The 16,550-nt window shown below is 35.8% G+C and overlaps 2 protein-coding genes across 3 annotated transcripts; both read left to right on the plus strand.

Annotated features, from left to right (window-relative positions):
* Positions 1-2,661: 2,661 nt before the first annotated feature.
* LOC122314757 (L-ascorbate oxidase homolog) lies at positions 2,662-8,164 on the plus strand. Its single transcript, XM_043130332.1, has 8 exons — positions 2,662-2,996; positions 3,089-3,198; positions 4,535-4,805; positions 6,058-6,160; positions 6,480-6,825; positions 7,018-7,383; positions 7,523-7,601; positions 7,707-8,164. Exons 1-8 carry the CDS (start codon positions 2,841-2,843, stop codon positions 7,917-7,919), a joined length of 1,644 nt encoding a protein of 547 aa, XP_042986266.1. The 5' UTR covers positions 2,662-2,840; the 3' UTR covers positions 7,920-8,164.
* Positions 8,165-10,510: 2,346 nt separating this feature from the next.
* LOC122314758 (T-complex protein 1 subunit beta-like) lies at positions 10,511-16,542 on the plus strand. 2 transcript variants are annotated; one of them, XM_043130333.1, is made up of 12 exons: positions 10,511-10,685; positions 11,060-11,117; positions 11,238-11,294; positions 11,595-11,660; positions 11,861-11,972; positions 12,201-12,329; positions 13,328-13,399; positions 13,640-13,755; positions 14,059-14,135; positions 14,253-14,738; positions 15,426-15,741; positions 16,256-16,542. In XM_043130333.1, exons 2-12 carry the CDS (start codon positions 11,112-11,114, stop codon positions 16,400-16,402), a joined length of 1,584 nt encoding a protein of 527 aa, XP_042986267.1. In that variant the 5' UTR covers positions 10,511-10,685; positions 11,060-11,111; the 3' UTR covers positions 16,403-16,542. The 2 variants fall into 2 exon arrangements, with proteins under 2 accessions (XP_042986267.1, XP_042986268.1); XM_043130334.1 differs by lacking the exons at positions 10,511-10,685; positions 11,060-11,117 and having other exon boundaries at positions 11,286-11,348.
* Positions 16,543-16,550: the final 8 nt, after the last annotated feature.

Consider the following 16,550-nt stretch of genomic DNA (forward strand, 5'->3'; position numbering starts at 1 on the left):
TTGTCCTTGCTTTTCGACAACCAAAGAATACTCCATTATTTGCTGTTTATATATTTGCTTTTCACAAAAATATAATCATTTTCTGCTACATATAAATAATTGTGGGAATATTGTCTTGTAGAGGCAGATCTTCGACGAATCGACGACGGTGGCATTCAAAATACTTGTCTCGCTAACCAAACGCTGATCAAATTAAATATATAGTTTTATTTTATTTTCAATTATTCTTTACCAAAAGTATTAATTCTTGCTTTAATTCACTAAACAAACTCTGGATAAATTTGACATGAATAGTTGCCGCACCTCCATGCTTTATATATTAATTATTTTTCATGCATATGTCTATGTTCATCATATAAAGTACGACGCAAGAAATTAAGTATCAAGGATCGAATGGGACTCTGGTATTACTTGAGATTAACTTCAAAAGATATATTACATATAGTCGTAGAGAAAAATAATAGAGTTTAATATTAAAATATTAATTTATTTTTATATAAATCTCATATTTATTAACTTTTTAAAAAAAATTGGATGGCGCGATATCAAATATCATCTCTCTTTTAACTTAATGATTTGCTTGATATGGTGAATTGGAAAATAGTAATAAAACGTAAAACGTGACATCCTGGACGTTTCAATTGAGTTAGTGATGCTGTATATGTGATGCTGTGTATATATATATCGAAAATGCCAACCAGCTATTTTTTTTATTTTTTAGTTACATTTTCAAAATTAAACAAGTTGAAGGATATTAGACAAAAAAAAAAAATTCGGATCCATATGTTTTGGGGGAGTCGAGGAAATTATTGACATAAGAAAAGGGTATTATTATACAATCCCATTATGGGATTACGATACTAAACTAAAAGGGACATTAGATAATAATTTAAGAGTTTTGCTATATATAAATAAAGTTGCGTATTAATCTGTATATCAATACTGATTCTTTCATATTTAAAATTTAAATTAGCACTGTTTTTAATCAAATCAATTTTTTGATCAATTACATTTGATTTATGCACATATTAGTGTGTAGTTGTACTTGTAATTAGATTTTTCTATAATTTAATTGACCTAAAAATCGAATCTCTCCTGTGGCAATATCCCTTGCTAATTAGTCTACACTTTTACATATAGTGCTTGCCGTAATAACAGTCCAAGGTAATTACATTTATCTGGATTTATATTGCAATCTAGGCCACAAGTTATTTAGACTCTGTTTAGATATTAAGAAGATCTCTCATGATTTGTGACTAATAACGGACATAATAGTAAATAATTTATAAATAATAGTAAGTTATTATGAGAATGTTCGTATTCTCAATTAAATCCTTAGGTTACGTTTAGATGTTTAAGTGATCTCAAACAATTTATAAATAGTAATATTTTGTAAATTTTATTGAGATGTGTTTGAATGTAAATAAATTATTATATATATTTGAATAAATAATTTAAATTTTTTATAAAAAGTTAAAACATAATAAATTTTTTTGATAATTAATTTAAAATGAATTTGAGATACAAAAGATTTCAAAACATAGCTTAAACTCATAGTTTCGGCTCGAGGTTTTGAACTTCTGATTATCCATTTATGGCAATTGCACGTATAAAGAACTGTCGATCTGTTATTTAAAAATAAAAAATAAAAAATAAAAAATATTATATCCACCTTCCTTTCAATATATGTTTTTTACATGACATCAATATAAACTATAAAGGATGGGTGAAATCGAGAAATAGCTTTTCAATCATTTAATATCCGACGATGACAACTATATGAAGAAGCCTGTGGGCGATGGCACAAGTATCAGTTGACAGCAGAAGAGAAGACAGCTATGCAAGATCGTGAACAGTTCTAAAGCTTTAATTGTTTGGCGGCGTCCTTGTTTGGCCAACCCCTCTCTCCCCCCCCCCCCCAAAATAAAAAAAGTGATTTATCACTGATATTAACCTACGAATATATATATATATATATATGAAACTCACATGCAAATGCTACCTAAGTTCATCTCTATATTATCTATATTCTCTATATTCTAAGAGAGTCATACCATATTATGTCTCTGTCGGAAACCCCGAGTTGGCGAGTCCCAATGCATTATTAGTATTGATTTTTTGATCGGCCGGTGCGTTTAACTATGTCCGGCCATTTTCCCCGTTCACATGACTTTTGGCTTCTCTGTGAATTGCCAACCTGGAACATTAACAATGCCATAATTTGCATCTTGTGTAACCTTGTTCAATGCTATCTATAATGTCCAAAATATCTCAAAATGGGCTTAATTAGCAACTCGACCACATGCCATGCATCTTCAAACTCATCCCCAATGCCGCCCTTTCCCGACCCTAAATGCGTATATATTTTTGCACACAACAAACAATATTGGCGTGGGCAGAAATAGAAGTCATGAACACAATAACAAAGTGAGGGGTCCTGCGCGTTAAAACTCATCACATGCGTTATTCTCTCTTTCTTTCGCGTCCAGACAAAACCAAAACAGACCCATGTGGGGACTGGGGAGTATTAGGCACTGTTCAAAGTGTGAAACCAAGCTAACAAACATCATGTTGGACCCACCACCGACACCCCGAAAACTTCCCTTTTTTTAATCCCTTTCAATTTTTCCACTTTAATTTCTCTCTTTACGGCTACACATCACAACCTCTGTACCGCACTTAAATACGTGCCATGTCCCTCCTTGCTTCCCGACCTCTGCCTCTTCTTTAAAACATTAGTCTTCCCTATCCTTCTATCTCTTTCAGCCTTTCCTGACCGGCACAAGCACGGAGAGAGCTGGGCAAAGGCAATATTCTCTGCTCTTCTCTTTGTTGAAGAAATGCCGTTAAACTTAGCGGGAGGAGGTGCACTCGGTGCCCTGCTATGTGTCACGGTTTCTCTCTTCCTTGCCCTCGTTGGTGCCGAAGATCCCTATAGGTTCTTCAACTGGAATGTCACTTACGGTGACATATACCCACTTGGCGTTCGCCAACAGGTTTGTGGTTCAGATCTGATCGATTTTGGTGGCGTTTTGCGATCTGGGTTGTGTTTTATCTAATGCGAATTGACACCAAAACGCCTTTGTAGGGAATACTCATCAATGGACAATTCCCAGGTCCTGATATTCACTCCGTTACCAATGACAATCTCATTATCAATGTCTTTAACAGCTTGGACGAGCCCTTCCTTCTCTCCTGGTACTCTCTCTCTCTCCCTCCTTAGTCCTTACAAAAAATATCATTTACAGTGATTAGCGCGCCCTTTGTTAAAAGACAAATTTAGGTCTTTTCATTTTCATTCTTGTACGACACTGCATTGCCAAGGGCATGATTGTATTTACCTTGGTTTCCACCGGACGTGGCCTGTTTCTCTACGTACGTCACCGGGTTTATTTGATTTAGAAAAATGCATGTATATCGCCTAAGTTTGTCTTTGGAACGTTTATGTATTTAAATTTTTTTATTTAATGATTAATGAAGTAATTTTAATGTATTAATATATATATATTTATTTTTTAGGAATATTTAAATATATTAAAAAAATGAAAAGATAAATTTGTGCTAGCGGCACACTAACTCTGCTTTTTGATATATGGTTTAGAGAATGTCCAATGTGCTCAGGGAAAAAACATTGTCTAATGTCACATTACCCTATATATACAGAGATTAAAAAAATAAAAACTTTGCATTACAGCATTTGCACTATACACTGTCCTCGAGTTCTGAATATATGAAAAATACGTGTTTACATCTTTATAAAGATTAAAAAAAGTTATTTTTCCCCATAACTGATCTGATTTAGATCTGGCTATTTGGCTCGGATTCAGAATATATATTTTTTTTAAGTCACGGCCACCATTATCGTTGCCTCATTGCATGAGCTTTCTATGAAGAGAGCGACTTATCCATGATTCAGTGACAGACGGGCATGGGAGATTAGTGAGAAACATTAGATGTTTGTTAATTTACTTTATTAAGAGTATTCATGTTGTGGGCCACTTATATCTAGCTGTTTTCCACGCGAGGGGGTTTTGGGATAAGAGTATACACCACCCAAATCAAAGGACCAAAAATTGTGACCTTTGTCTTTGGATTTAGTTATTATTGCTATTAGTTTTATAATAGGCAAGTGGGTTAGTTATTTTGCTTAAAAGTAAAGTTACTACAAGTCATCTTTGGCTACGTTACGCAACAAGCGTCCTTTGCATTTGCATGATTACGTGACTGCAAGCGGCTAATAATTAGGGCGGCTAGCGGTCTCATTTGCTATGCTGAACCTCCAACATCAGTGCATATTGAACTGGACATATGCAAATTTAATTTTTTTTACTGACTACTCAAATTATAGATGTGTTAAGGTGATTTATATTTATATATATAATTATTTATTAAATCGAATATATACCTTTTAAAATTGCTAATTTTCCAATGGTCTGTGCCCCTGATGGCACGACACTCGCATCTGTATAACACTTTGTCCTTGACATGTATGATGTTGTGAGGCTGACCTGTTTTTGTCTTGTGACAACCATAGGAACGGAGTTCAAAATAGGAGGAATTCATTTGAGGATGGGGTATACGGAACAACATGCCCAATACCACCCGGGAAGAACTTCACGTATATTCTGCAAGTGAAGGATCAGATTGGGAGCTTTTACTACTTTCCCTCTCTGGCATTCCATAAGGCTGCTGGTGGGTTCGGAGGGATCAGGATCCTAAGTAGGCCAAGAATCCCTGTCCCCTTCCCTGACCCCGCCGGTGATTACACTGTTCTTATTGGAGATTGGTACAAGGCCAATCACACGGTAATTATACTTCTCCCTCTATTTCAGCATGGAAACTTCTTCCAAATCGATTAAAAATATAGAAAGACTTGATTTTAAATCGTCTTCTTTTTTTTTAAAATAATTTCTTGGGACTGCTCTGTTAGACTCGTTCTGTCAGCTAGATGAGCGGGAGATTCTCTGGATTCTGACATTTGTGTTTGTGTCGGTCGGTGGACATTAGGGCAAGTTTCGTTATCAAATTTATTTCAATTCATTTTATTTAATTATTATTAATTTTTTAAATTTTAATATAAAATATAATAAGGAATTTAATTTTTTTAATATTAAAATAATAATAATATTAAAAAATAATATTTTATTTAATTTTTAATTTTTATATCAACTCAGCTTAAACGCATTCTTTACCGCTGCAGCTGTTTTCCTGACCCTTTTAATTGTCGTTGGATCTGAACAGTCAACGCCGGAACCCACTGGGCACTACTGATTTCGGTTAAAAAATACCACAATTTCACTGTAATGCTAGTTGAAAACACACATTCGATTAAATTGAGTAGTTTTATTATATATAAATAAAATCGCGCACTAATATGTGTATTGATATTAATTTATTTATATTTAAAATTTAAATTAATATTAATTTTAATAAAATTTATTTTTTAATCAATTACATAAAATTTATGTACAAATTGATAAACAATTATACTTATAACTAAATTTTTTCTTAAATTGAGAGCATCACGACACTTGTTAACAGTTCTGAATCTATCTGATTCATCTTTTAGTAAATGAGAGCATCTCACTTGGCATGCGAATCCATTGATGAGGAGGATGCTCGTCTTTTGGCCACAGGATTTGTCACTAGACTCACTAAGTACATGCTGACAAGTGACATGACTTGGTACAGATCGCAGAGCGCTATAGTTTCAACCTAGATAAATCCAAATCGGTGAATCCCAGTAACCACCAAATTAATGATGTATTTTTTTGGAAGTTTTTGGAAGTTTCAAGCTCGTAGTCCCACGCCCCACGCAGCCGGCAGGTCCGGCTTGTTGGTCACATTCGGTGAATCCAAATCGGTGAATCGCAGTCCCCACCAAATTAATGATGTTTTTTTGGAATTTTCAAGCTTGTAGTCCCAAGCCCCACGGGGGCGGCAAGTCCAGCTTGTTGGTCACATTCGGACCCACACGTGTCGGTTGAAACTCCACAAATGGTATGGTTGGAATCACTTTCTACCTTTTGTGATGAATTTACGCATGTTTGTGTGTAGGACTTGAAGGCTATCCTGGATCGCGGTAACAGGCTGCCTTTCCCTGATGGTATCCTTATAAACGGTCGCGGGCCCGGTGGTGTTTCTTTTAACGTTGAACAAGGTATGAGCTCCCGCTCTCTGTTCTGCCAAATCTTGTCATATTTTGGAAATTTCTTCCTTGGATGTATCTTAAATATATTGGACTGCAGGGAAAATATAAGGAGAAAGACCCCTCAAAACGATAAAAGTTCACGGGATGGCCTTGTTTTTGTTTTCTCCTTCAGTCCTTTACGGTCCCAATCCTTTCTTGAACGTACTAAATTAACTTTACGAGCTCAACCAACTGATACCCAAATGTTAATGATATCTTATCCAATAATTATCTCGTTCTCAATTACCATTCATGCGTGTCATCGTATTTTGCCATTGCCCATTTGCAGGAAAGACTTACAGGCTTAGAATATCAAATGTGGGGTTGCAAAATTCCCTCAACTTCCGCATTCAAAACCACAAGTTGACGTTGGTGGAAGTAGAAGGAACTCACACCCTTCAGACTACATACTCCTCGCTTGATGTTCATCCTGGCCAATCTTACTCTGTTCTAGTGACGGCTGATCAGCCCGCACAAGCCTATTATGTTGTGGTTTCCTCTCGTTTCACCTCTGAGATCCTCACCACCACCGCCATTCTTCGCTACAGCAACTCTGCTGGCCAAGTCTCAGGCCCACCCCCTGGTGGGCCTACCATCCAAATTGACTGGTCTTTGAACCAGGCCCGCTCTATCAGGTACGCTGTTGTCATTCCTCCATTCATTGGCTACTGGAAAATTGCAAGCACATATGAATCAAGGCCTCGCAGTTCAGACAGTCACCTAACCATTTGCATCACTTCTGTAGTCTGATTATCCTCTGAAGATAACAAATTGTCACAACCTATGTGTACTTTTATGTATAGAGCTAATCATCGTACCCATTTCAGGACTAATCTTACTGCAAGCGGACCAAGGCCAAACCCGCAAGGCTCATATCACTATGGTCTCATCAATACAACCAAAACTATCAGGCTACAAAGTTCCGCTGGTCAAGTCGGCGGCAAGCAAAGATATGCAGTTAACAGCGTGTCGTTTATCCCAGCAGACACTCCCCTTAAACTTGCTGATTACTTCAAAATTGGAGGTGTTTTCCGCGTTGGAAGTATATCTGACAATCCTACTGGTGGTGGAATCTACCTTGATACATCAGTGTTGGGCCTTGACTACAGAGCATTTGTTGAGATTGTGTTTGAAAACCCTGAGGATATAGTTCAGAGCTGGCACCTTAGTGGCTATTCTTTCTGGGTAGTCGGGTAAGTTCACCATATTAATATGCATAACATATGCACTCCATGCTCGAGGCCATTTGGTCTACCTATGGTGTATGTTTCTTGCCTTTTATTGGGATTAATTTTCTCTTTTTGATTAATCTCCAAAAACAATGCAATGCAGTATGAACGGAGGGGAGTGGACTGCAGCTAGTAGAGATCAGTACAATCTCCGAGATGCAGTTGCACGTTGCACCACTCAGGTGAGAGTACTTTCAACGCCATTTCTGTCTTTTCATATATAGTCCAAAGAAAGCAAGAAAGTAAGTATATAAACATAATGTTTTATTCGTGTTTGGTGAGTGCAGGTGTATCCCAAGTCATGGACTGCTATATATGTGGCTCTTGATAATGTAGGAATGTGGAACGTGAGATCCGAGCACTGGGCACGACAATATCTTGGACAACAATTCTATATGCGCGTTTATACTACATCAACTTCACTTAGGGATGAATACCCCATCCCAAAGAATGCAATTGTTTGTGGTAGGGCTGCAGGGCGACGCACACGACCTCTCTGAGCTACTAGCTAAGAAGAAAATGATCCACAGTTGGGTAGAAAAGGCTTTAGAGGGCTGAAGAGCAGCGCATTGCTTCTAATATAATTTATTGTTTGGTTTGCGATAATGCAAATATATAATTCGAACTCTAAAATGACCTTAGCTCAAGGTCTCATTCTTTTTCCAGAGACTGTATCCCCTTTTGTTTATCATTCAAGTTTTCATAGCAGCGTTGGAAATTATATATATAGTGTGAGTTGGGCTCTTGTTTCTTCTAGTTTTTCAACCATTTTGAAGTTTATAATCTTTATGAAATCTCTGTCACTGTATCACTTTTCGTATATAAAACACTGGACCTATTCTATTTGATTCATTAATGTTGAACATGACTGCAGTGGCACATCCTTACTTGATTGTCCTATAAAAAAGAACTTTTAGTTCAATATGCAACCTGTCGTTAATTTTGATACCACTTGTTGACAAGAAAAATCATTAAAAAAATATTGAGACCACACTTTGAAAAAGTTTATTTCTATGGATTTGCATTAATCCGGTAATGTTATATAGCGATACATTCTTATTGATAGTTGCTATTTTGTGAAATTATTGACACAGATATACACTTTTTAAAATAATTATCATCTTTTTCAAAAAAACCTTAAAAACGCTTGCTGTTAGGGCTTGTTTGGAAATAGATTTCATCTTAAAAATTTTATCTCATCTCGTCTCTTTTCTAAATATAATTTAAATACAAAATTTTCAAACTAATTATTATAATTTTTTCAAACTAATTATTACAAATTTTTCAAACTTTTAAACAACAAATAAATAAAAAAATCAACTTTTTTCAAATTTCCAGACAAAAATAATATTATAAAGCTATGTTCTAACAATATTTTAACTTTATAATATTTTTTATTCAACATTTTCTCTATCATTTCATAAAATCTAAAAAATACTATATTCAAACTATCTCACTACTATTTATAAATTATCTTATTATTATTCATAAAATTCTCATATAATCTTATTCTTCAAATGGGCCCTTAGAGTTAGTGCCAATGAAGATAAAGTACTTGTCATTCCCTTGTAGAGCTAGTGAGCCAATTATATGCTATAGCTACATGGTAAATTTATTTATCATTTTTTTTATCATCTTTCTCTCAGTATCTTTTGATGTGACAATAAATTATAAGTCCACAAATAAAATATAATAAATCATATTATAAGATGATGAGAGGTCGTTGGTAAAAATGATGATAAGTTGTATTGCTCTTTTTCTTGTCTAAATATATGCTACACTTGAAGGGAATAAAATATTCCAAGCCCATATGAATAGGTCTAGACCACCAAAGAGTCCTCATAGTACAAAAGAAGAGAGAGGGACAGGGACAGGGACGGGGGACAAGGGAAAGAATGTGTCAAGAGAAAAAAAAGGAATGTAAATGAGAAAGTTGAGAAAATAAAGGTAGTCATACATAAAGGAAACGCTGTAAATTTTCACCACTCACTAGGGGCATTTGAAAATAAGAGATAGATAAAATGAAGCGGTTAAATGACTCCCAAAGGACTTCGACTTATTTTTTAATCTCGACTTTGGCAACTCCAACGATGATCTCTCCATCAAAAGATAAACTTTGATATCTATTGTATAGTAAAGATTAGATTATGAGAAATTATAAATAAGTTTTATTATAGTAGATATTCTTTCTACAAAATTCCTGTAAACGTATGTATTATGCCGAACCACGTAAATCTGTATCTCTTTCTTTTATATTTTTAATATTTATTTATTGCCATAGACGTATATATAAACACACCAGATCACACTGGAGACTCCAAAACACACTAATTAAGGCTCATATAGTTATAACAGGCCAAGAACGACTCTTCCTCTTATTTCAATCTGTTATGTAATTTTTGACATTAACAAAGTTACATGATACAACTGTTGTCCCATTTAGTAAAGTTCAACTATGGAAAGAAAAGGCAATATCTTCGTGGCGAATTTTGTTATTTTTAATGATCCTGACTGATTTAGTATAATTCTCAAGCAATTTTTTATCTGTATATTTCTTAATAATACCGATTGATTTAATATAATTCTTAAGTAAATTTTTATCTATATATATTATATAAAAATTTATTAAAGTTATATCACATCAATTTATTTGTGTAAAAAACAAAAAAAGATAAAAAATAATATTTCTTAAGACTACATATCCACTACGTCGAGTCGTTGACACTAGGAAAGACACGAAAATTTTTAGAGCGAAAATCAATTCAGAATAGTAATACCATATAATAATGTTAATTTATGTGGACAATTTTTCTCCTTTTTAAAGGTGAAAAGTTCAATTACAGAAAGCCCATTATTAGGAAAGAAAAAGGTTACAGAAAGACCATTAAACTGCTACGGAGAAAACAAAATAACAAAGCCCATTTCTTGAAAAATTCGAGAGACTTCGGCCCAAAAGCTTCGTAGAAAAAGAGTTCAGATCCCATACTTCGCGATCTATTCTTGCGCTATATCAGGCCGGCCCTCGATCGAGAGGTCATTGGGAGGAATGGTGTCTTGGATGCTCTTTGCTTGAAAGTCAAGCAATCTTCTGTGGATTAGAGATGGGAGTCCATTGTGAGTGATAGGCACTCCTGACACTATATAAGCAAATACTCCTAGCATAGCCTTGTGCGACGCCGTAACTTTGTTTTCGGCGGGATCCAGTCTCTCTCTCAAATACTCCATCAAGCCGAGTCTCTCTCTCTTCACCAAATCTTCGAGATCGGGTAATGGCATGACTCAACTCTTAGGGTTTCATTGTGTTTTCTGAAAGTTAGGGTTTCTATGTCGTTTTCTTCGTTTTCTCGTTGCAGTATCGAGGACAAGCTTTCCACTTCGAGTCTCCCTCTTGAATTTTTAGTTGTAGTATTTTATGGGTCGTATTTTCTCTGAAAGTTAGGGTTTCTCCACTCTTATGGTTTCGTTTATGTTTGGTTCTTGGGAAAGTGAAAGATAAGAGAAGAAAATGATGTAAATATCACATTTTTACATCTAAGAAATCTTTATTAAAAGCTGTAAATATCACTTATATTCATCATGAAAAATTTAGGGTGGTTTACAAAGCGTTAAGTTCCGATTACTTGTGTTAATCTTTCTTCAGCTAAATTGTCCGAGCATCTCGGTTCCAGCTAGCCTCATTTACATCCCCATTCATGGCGGTACGTCAAATGCTGTTAAATCATTCTATGGTCCTTTTTTATAAAATATTTTGTTGTTATTATTATTTGTTTCTTCATTTTGTACTTCATGATGTCTCACTTGGTCGAGAATGTTTGTAGATCGACAGAATTTTTAAAGATGAAGCCAGTGAAGAAAAGGGGGAGCGTGCCAGAATGGTGAGCCTTGTGTGAAAGTGATAGATATGCACGCTTTTTGGATATAAAGTTGATGTATGACTGTATAAATTCCCCCTCTTTTTTGGTCATTCCCTCGTTTTTTTGGCTATCAAAAAGAAAAATACGATATATGCGTGTTTGAATTCCATTAATGAACATTTTAAAATCGAGCTGATTAAATTTGGGTATTTGTAGTGCAGAGTTACTTCGTGATTCTGAAATAATATTTTGAACTGAGCATATCTATCTTTTGCTTGATGTTCATCGTGAATAGAATAATTGATTTCTTTCTTCATTCAGGCATCGTTTATCGGTGCAATGGCAATTGCTGACTTGGTCAAGACAACCTTGGGGCCAAAGGGAATGGTAAAACTTTTCATGCTTTTCCCCTTTGTATATTTCTGTGTGCTGGAGGCTTGAGCTCTGCATCTTTTTAAAATGAAATTACTCATCAATTATTTTTTTCAGACTTTAGGGTGTTTTCAAATGAAATATGCTGTTATTGTAGGCCATTATTCAATGTTTGAACATATTTTTTGGCCTGATTGTTGATTTGTATTGTTCAGGATAAAATTTTGCAATCGACAGGTAGAGGACGTTCAGTCACAGTTACAAATGATGGTGCCACCATTTTGAAGTCCCTTCATATTGACAACCCAGCTGCTAAAGTTCTTGTTGGTATCCTTGCAATTGTTCTCTTATTGATGATGTATGATTTGTCTGGTTTGAGAGTTTTATGACTAATAATCTCTTTTGAGGTCAGCAAAGATCTTTGTTTGTGCAAATGTTTGTTCTGTACGAGTATCTGTACTCTGTTACCAAGCCAACATCGAAATAACAAATGCGACAACTTTGAATTTGTTGGATAAATAGCATATTATTTTTTATCCTTAATTCAAGAATCAGATATTTCAAAAGTTCAAGATGATGAAGTTGGTGATGGGACAACTTCCGTTGTTGTCTTGGCTGGGGAACTTCTGAGGGAGGCAGAAAAGCTTGTAGCAGCAAAAATACACCCAATGACAATAATATCAGGTCTAGATTTTCTGAGTTATAGGCGATCTTTCCATTATTTTGCTTGCATGGTGAAGCATTACATGGATGTAGAGGGCTTGGTTTACTAAATGAATATATGCTCTTTTTCCTTTATTATCATAATGTGTATAATGCCTATAAAGGAACAATATCTCATCCGTCACCTTGTAGTTTCTTAAAAACTTTAAGGACATGCTTGCTTTATCAATGGTTCTCCTGTAATTTCCTTGTAATTTAGGTCTGTTAATGATATTTGGAATGGTGAGAGAAACTTTTCCCAACAAAAGGGTGGCACTTGCCTCCTGACCCTTGGTGAGCACCATAACAATAAGTTGGTGAAGAGTATAACTTCCACTGATAAATCATGGGCATGCCAGGAGTTTTCTGGAGAAGGAAAAATGGATTACAAATAATGGATTTTTTTGGTCTAGGTATCATCCAATTAGCTTGGAATTCCATTTTTTCTGTTTGCTCTCCCACGACATATATATTTTTTTTGATAGGTAAATAAATTTTATTGATCCACGTAAATAGGCCAAGCCCGAGTACACAGGGAGTATACAAGAAAAAAGCCTATTTACAATCTAAGTGCTACGGATAGTAGCGGAAAAAATGGTTTAACAAAAGAAATGCCGTTGCCACTCTCCCACGACATATACCTTTTCAATTGTGTAGTCTGAATTGCTTTCCAGCTGATTTTTTAAAGTACAAAAAGATTCCATTTGGAAAAACCTTGCTAGTAACTTCTGCCCACTGCTGGCTGGAAAAGAAGTGTTGCCGCTGATCAATAGTCTCTCTTGCTCTCTCTAAGCTAGATTTGTTTTATCGTATCAACTCCTACAACCCAGCATGCATTTTTACCTGACGGTTTCATAAACAGTTTTCCTTCTTAAAAACACACAATATATTCACCCATTTCCCTTCTAAAAACACAATTTTCCTACAACCTAGCATGCATCTTGACCGGACAGTTTCTAATGAATTGTTTGATTGTTTAGGTTATCGAATGGCTGTGGAATGTGCACGCAATGCTCTGTTGCAGAAAGTCATGGATAATAAAGAGGATGAAGGCATGTTTTTTTGTTCTGTATTCACTTTTACATAATTTATTTTTTCCTTCATTGTTTTCTTGGTTGTGGGAAATGCAGCATTTCCCCCTTATTGTTCAGTCAACATTTTATTTTCATCATGGACTTTTTGATGCAAGTTTTTTGGAAACGGATGAGAACTGCTAATCTGTGTGACCGGGCCTTTGGTTTCTGCAGTCTTTGTTGTATACTTAATGCATGTCATGACTGTATTTTATGCAGAGAAATTCAAGTCAGACTTGATGAAGATTGCAAAGACTACTCTGAGTTCCAAGATACTCTCACAGGATAAGGAACATTTTGCAAAACTGGCAGTGGATGCTGTTTTGAGGCTAAAGGTAATCTTGGGGCTGATTTAGATGTGGAAAGCTCTGGCTTGTGCAAGCCATCTTTTTATTTTTTTCATTGATTTATTTTTAAAGTTTTTAGTGATGTAACTAACTATGATTTGTGGGGATGAGGAATTAGTCGAATTTGGTCAAGTTTTTAGCTATTTCTTCCTTCTTTGAAGTACTTTTTACATGTAAGAATGTTACTTTGGTGTGATTATGCTCTACATGCCAAGCTATTTTGACTTTTGTGTTACACATCATGGTGGTTGTCTTTATGTTTTTTTGTAATAATGATGTTGGAAATGGCAGGGAAGCACAAACTTAGAGTCCATCCAAATTATTAAGAAGCCTGGAGGATCGCTAAAGGATTCCTTTTTAGACGAAGGGTGGGGTGTCTAAACTCTCAAGCTTCTTATGAGCTACTTTTCTGTACTTTTCTGCTCGATGACGTATAGGTTTTCCATGAAATTTATGTTTACAATGGGAGTTGCATGCTTGTCCAGATTTATTCTTGACAAGAAAATTGGTATTGGACAACCGAAACGCATAGAAAATGCAAAGATTTTGGTGGCGAACACAGCGATGGACACGGATAAAGTGAAGATATATGGGGCCCGTGTCCGTGTTGATTCAATGTCCAGGGTTGCTGATATTGAAGCGGCTGAGAAGGAAAAGATGAGAGAAAAAGTGCAAAAGATCATTGCTCATGGAATCAACTGCTTTGTTAACAGACAGTTAATTTACAACTTTCCTGAAGAACTTTTTGCAGATGCGGGTATACTTGCGATTGAACATGCAGATTTTGATGGGATTGAGCGCCTTGCTTTAGTTACCGGTGGTGAAATTGCATCAACTTTTGACAATCCAGAATCGGTTAAACTTGGTCACTGCAAGCTCATCGAGGAAATCATGATTGGTGAGGACAAGTTGATCCACTTTTCTGGTGTTGAATTGGGTCAGGCTTGCACAATAGTATTAAGAGGTGCAAGGTATTTTACTGAATTTTCATTTTCATCGTTTTTTCTCCTGTAAATATAGTCTTTGTTCTAATTGTATGTTTATGTTTTCCAAATTTTTTTTTTTAATCTGTGTGCACGTGTCTGTGATCAGACACGTAATATGGACTGCAACACTTGGTCGCTGGTTTGAACTTTGAAGCATTGTGCCAATCTTCAAGCAGCCAATTACCTGTCTCAAGTCTGAAATTTTTATTACCAATGTTCAAACCAAATCCTGAAGGAACCTTCTTTGAAATGGCCTTTGTCACTATCAATCCTGGCAGAACAACTCAAAAGGGTGTTCTATCTGGAGGGATTTAAGCTACAAAGAGTTGCAATCAGTTTTCTCACCATGAACTAATAGATTGCAGGCATGCTTCATTTAGTGTTGGCCACTGGTGTAGCTATTATTTATTTATTGTAATGGTTTGTCGGGGTAGATGCATACAATGCTTTTTTACCAGTAGTTTCCTTTATCCTGACCTTTAGTACCAGACTCGGCGTAGGTAGTGTAATTTTCGCACGTTTGGTTTCTCTATTGACTTTCTAGTTTTGGATTATCTTCTTATAACATTGATGCTGAGATATCTTTTGATTTCTTTTGATAAGTAAAGATGATCCTTTGATTTAGTTTCTGAGTAATACAAATTGTTTTGTTGTAAATTTTTTTTTTTGCAGCCACCATGTTCTTGACGAGGCTGAAAGGTCTCTTCACGATGCCTTGTGTGTCCTGTCACAGACTGTCAATGACAGTAGGGTTTTGCTTGGAGGTGGGTGGCCTGAGATGGTGATGGCCAAGGACGTGGATGAACTGGCACGTAAGACTCCTGGGAAGAAGTCTCATGCTATTGAAGCTTTTTCTCGGGCACTAGTGGCCATTCCTACCATCATTGCTGACAATGCTGGTTTGGACAGTGCTGAGTTGGTTGCTCAGCTCCGTGCTGAGCACCAGAAGGAGGGATGCACTGCAGGGATTGATGTCATCTCTGGATCTGTGAGTATGCAAGATGAAAATTTATTATGGAGTTTATGATGCACGGATTGTATGGAGTTTATAATGGGTCTAGCTTGAAAGATTACAAATGAAAATTGTGGGGCACTGATTGAGATTCCAGCCATGAAATTCCTTTTGGTAATATCTGTTACCTGTATATTTTGGAGGCATTTTCTTTTGCTTCTATCGACTCACCTCAGCATTTATTTAATCAATTTTATTCTTTTATAATTTTACAGGAATAGTATTATTAAATATAGATAAATTTGAAAAGTCGTGTCAATAAATTCTTGCACTTTGGATGTTTAAAGCTTTTATACCCTTCACTTCTTTCCTATATAACTCTCATTGTGCGGAGTATAAGTAGTATTTGATTTCTCGTACGATCGGTGCACCACAGGTTTTGCCTATGTTTTTAGCTTCTATTTGCTTGGAAAGTTATGGATTGTTGATTGCTTGTCTATAAAGTCGCATCTTTAATTTTGGCTCCTGGTGATCATTGATTTCGTGACAGGTAGGAGATATGGCACAACTGGGAATTTCTGAAGCATTCAAAGTCAAGCACGCCGTATTACTCTCTGCTACTGAGGCTGCTGAGATGATTCTCCGAGTTGATGAAATCATCACCTGTGCTCCACGGAAGAGAGAAAATAGGATGTGAAGATATGATTAGATTTATTGGCTAATTAAGGACATCTGTTGTAATTCTGTGATACGTGTTGCTGCCATCTTGGATAGGATACAGCAATGAAACTGTTTTGGAACATGGTCTGATTTCAAACACTGGGAGTTTCTTTCTTACCTGTTTG

Source organism: Carya illinoinensis, chromosome 7, assembly GCF_018687715.1.
Source record: "Carya illinoinensis cultivar Pawnee chromosome 7, C.illinoinensisPawnee_v1, whole genome shotgun sequence".
Lineage (NCBI taxonomy): Eukaryota > Viridiplantae > Streptophyta > Magnoliopsida > Fagales > Juglandaceae > Carya > Carya illinoinensis.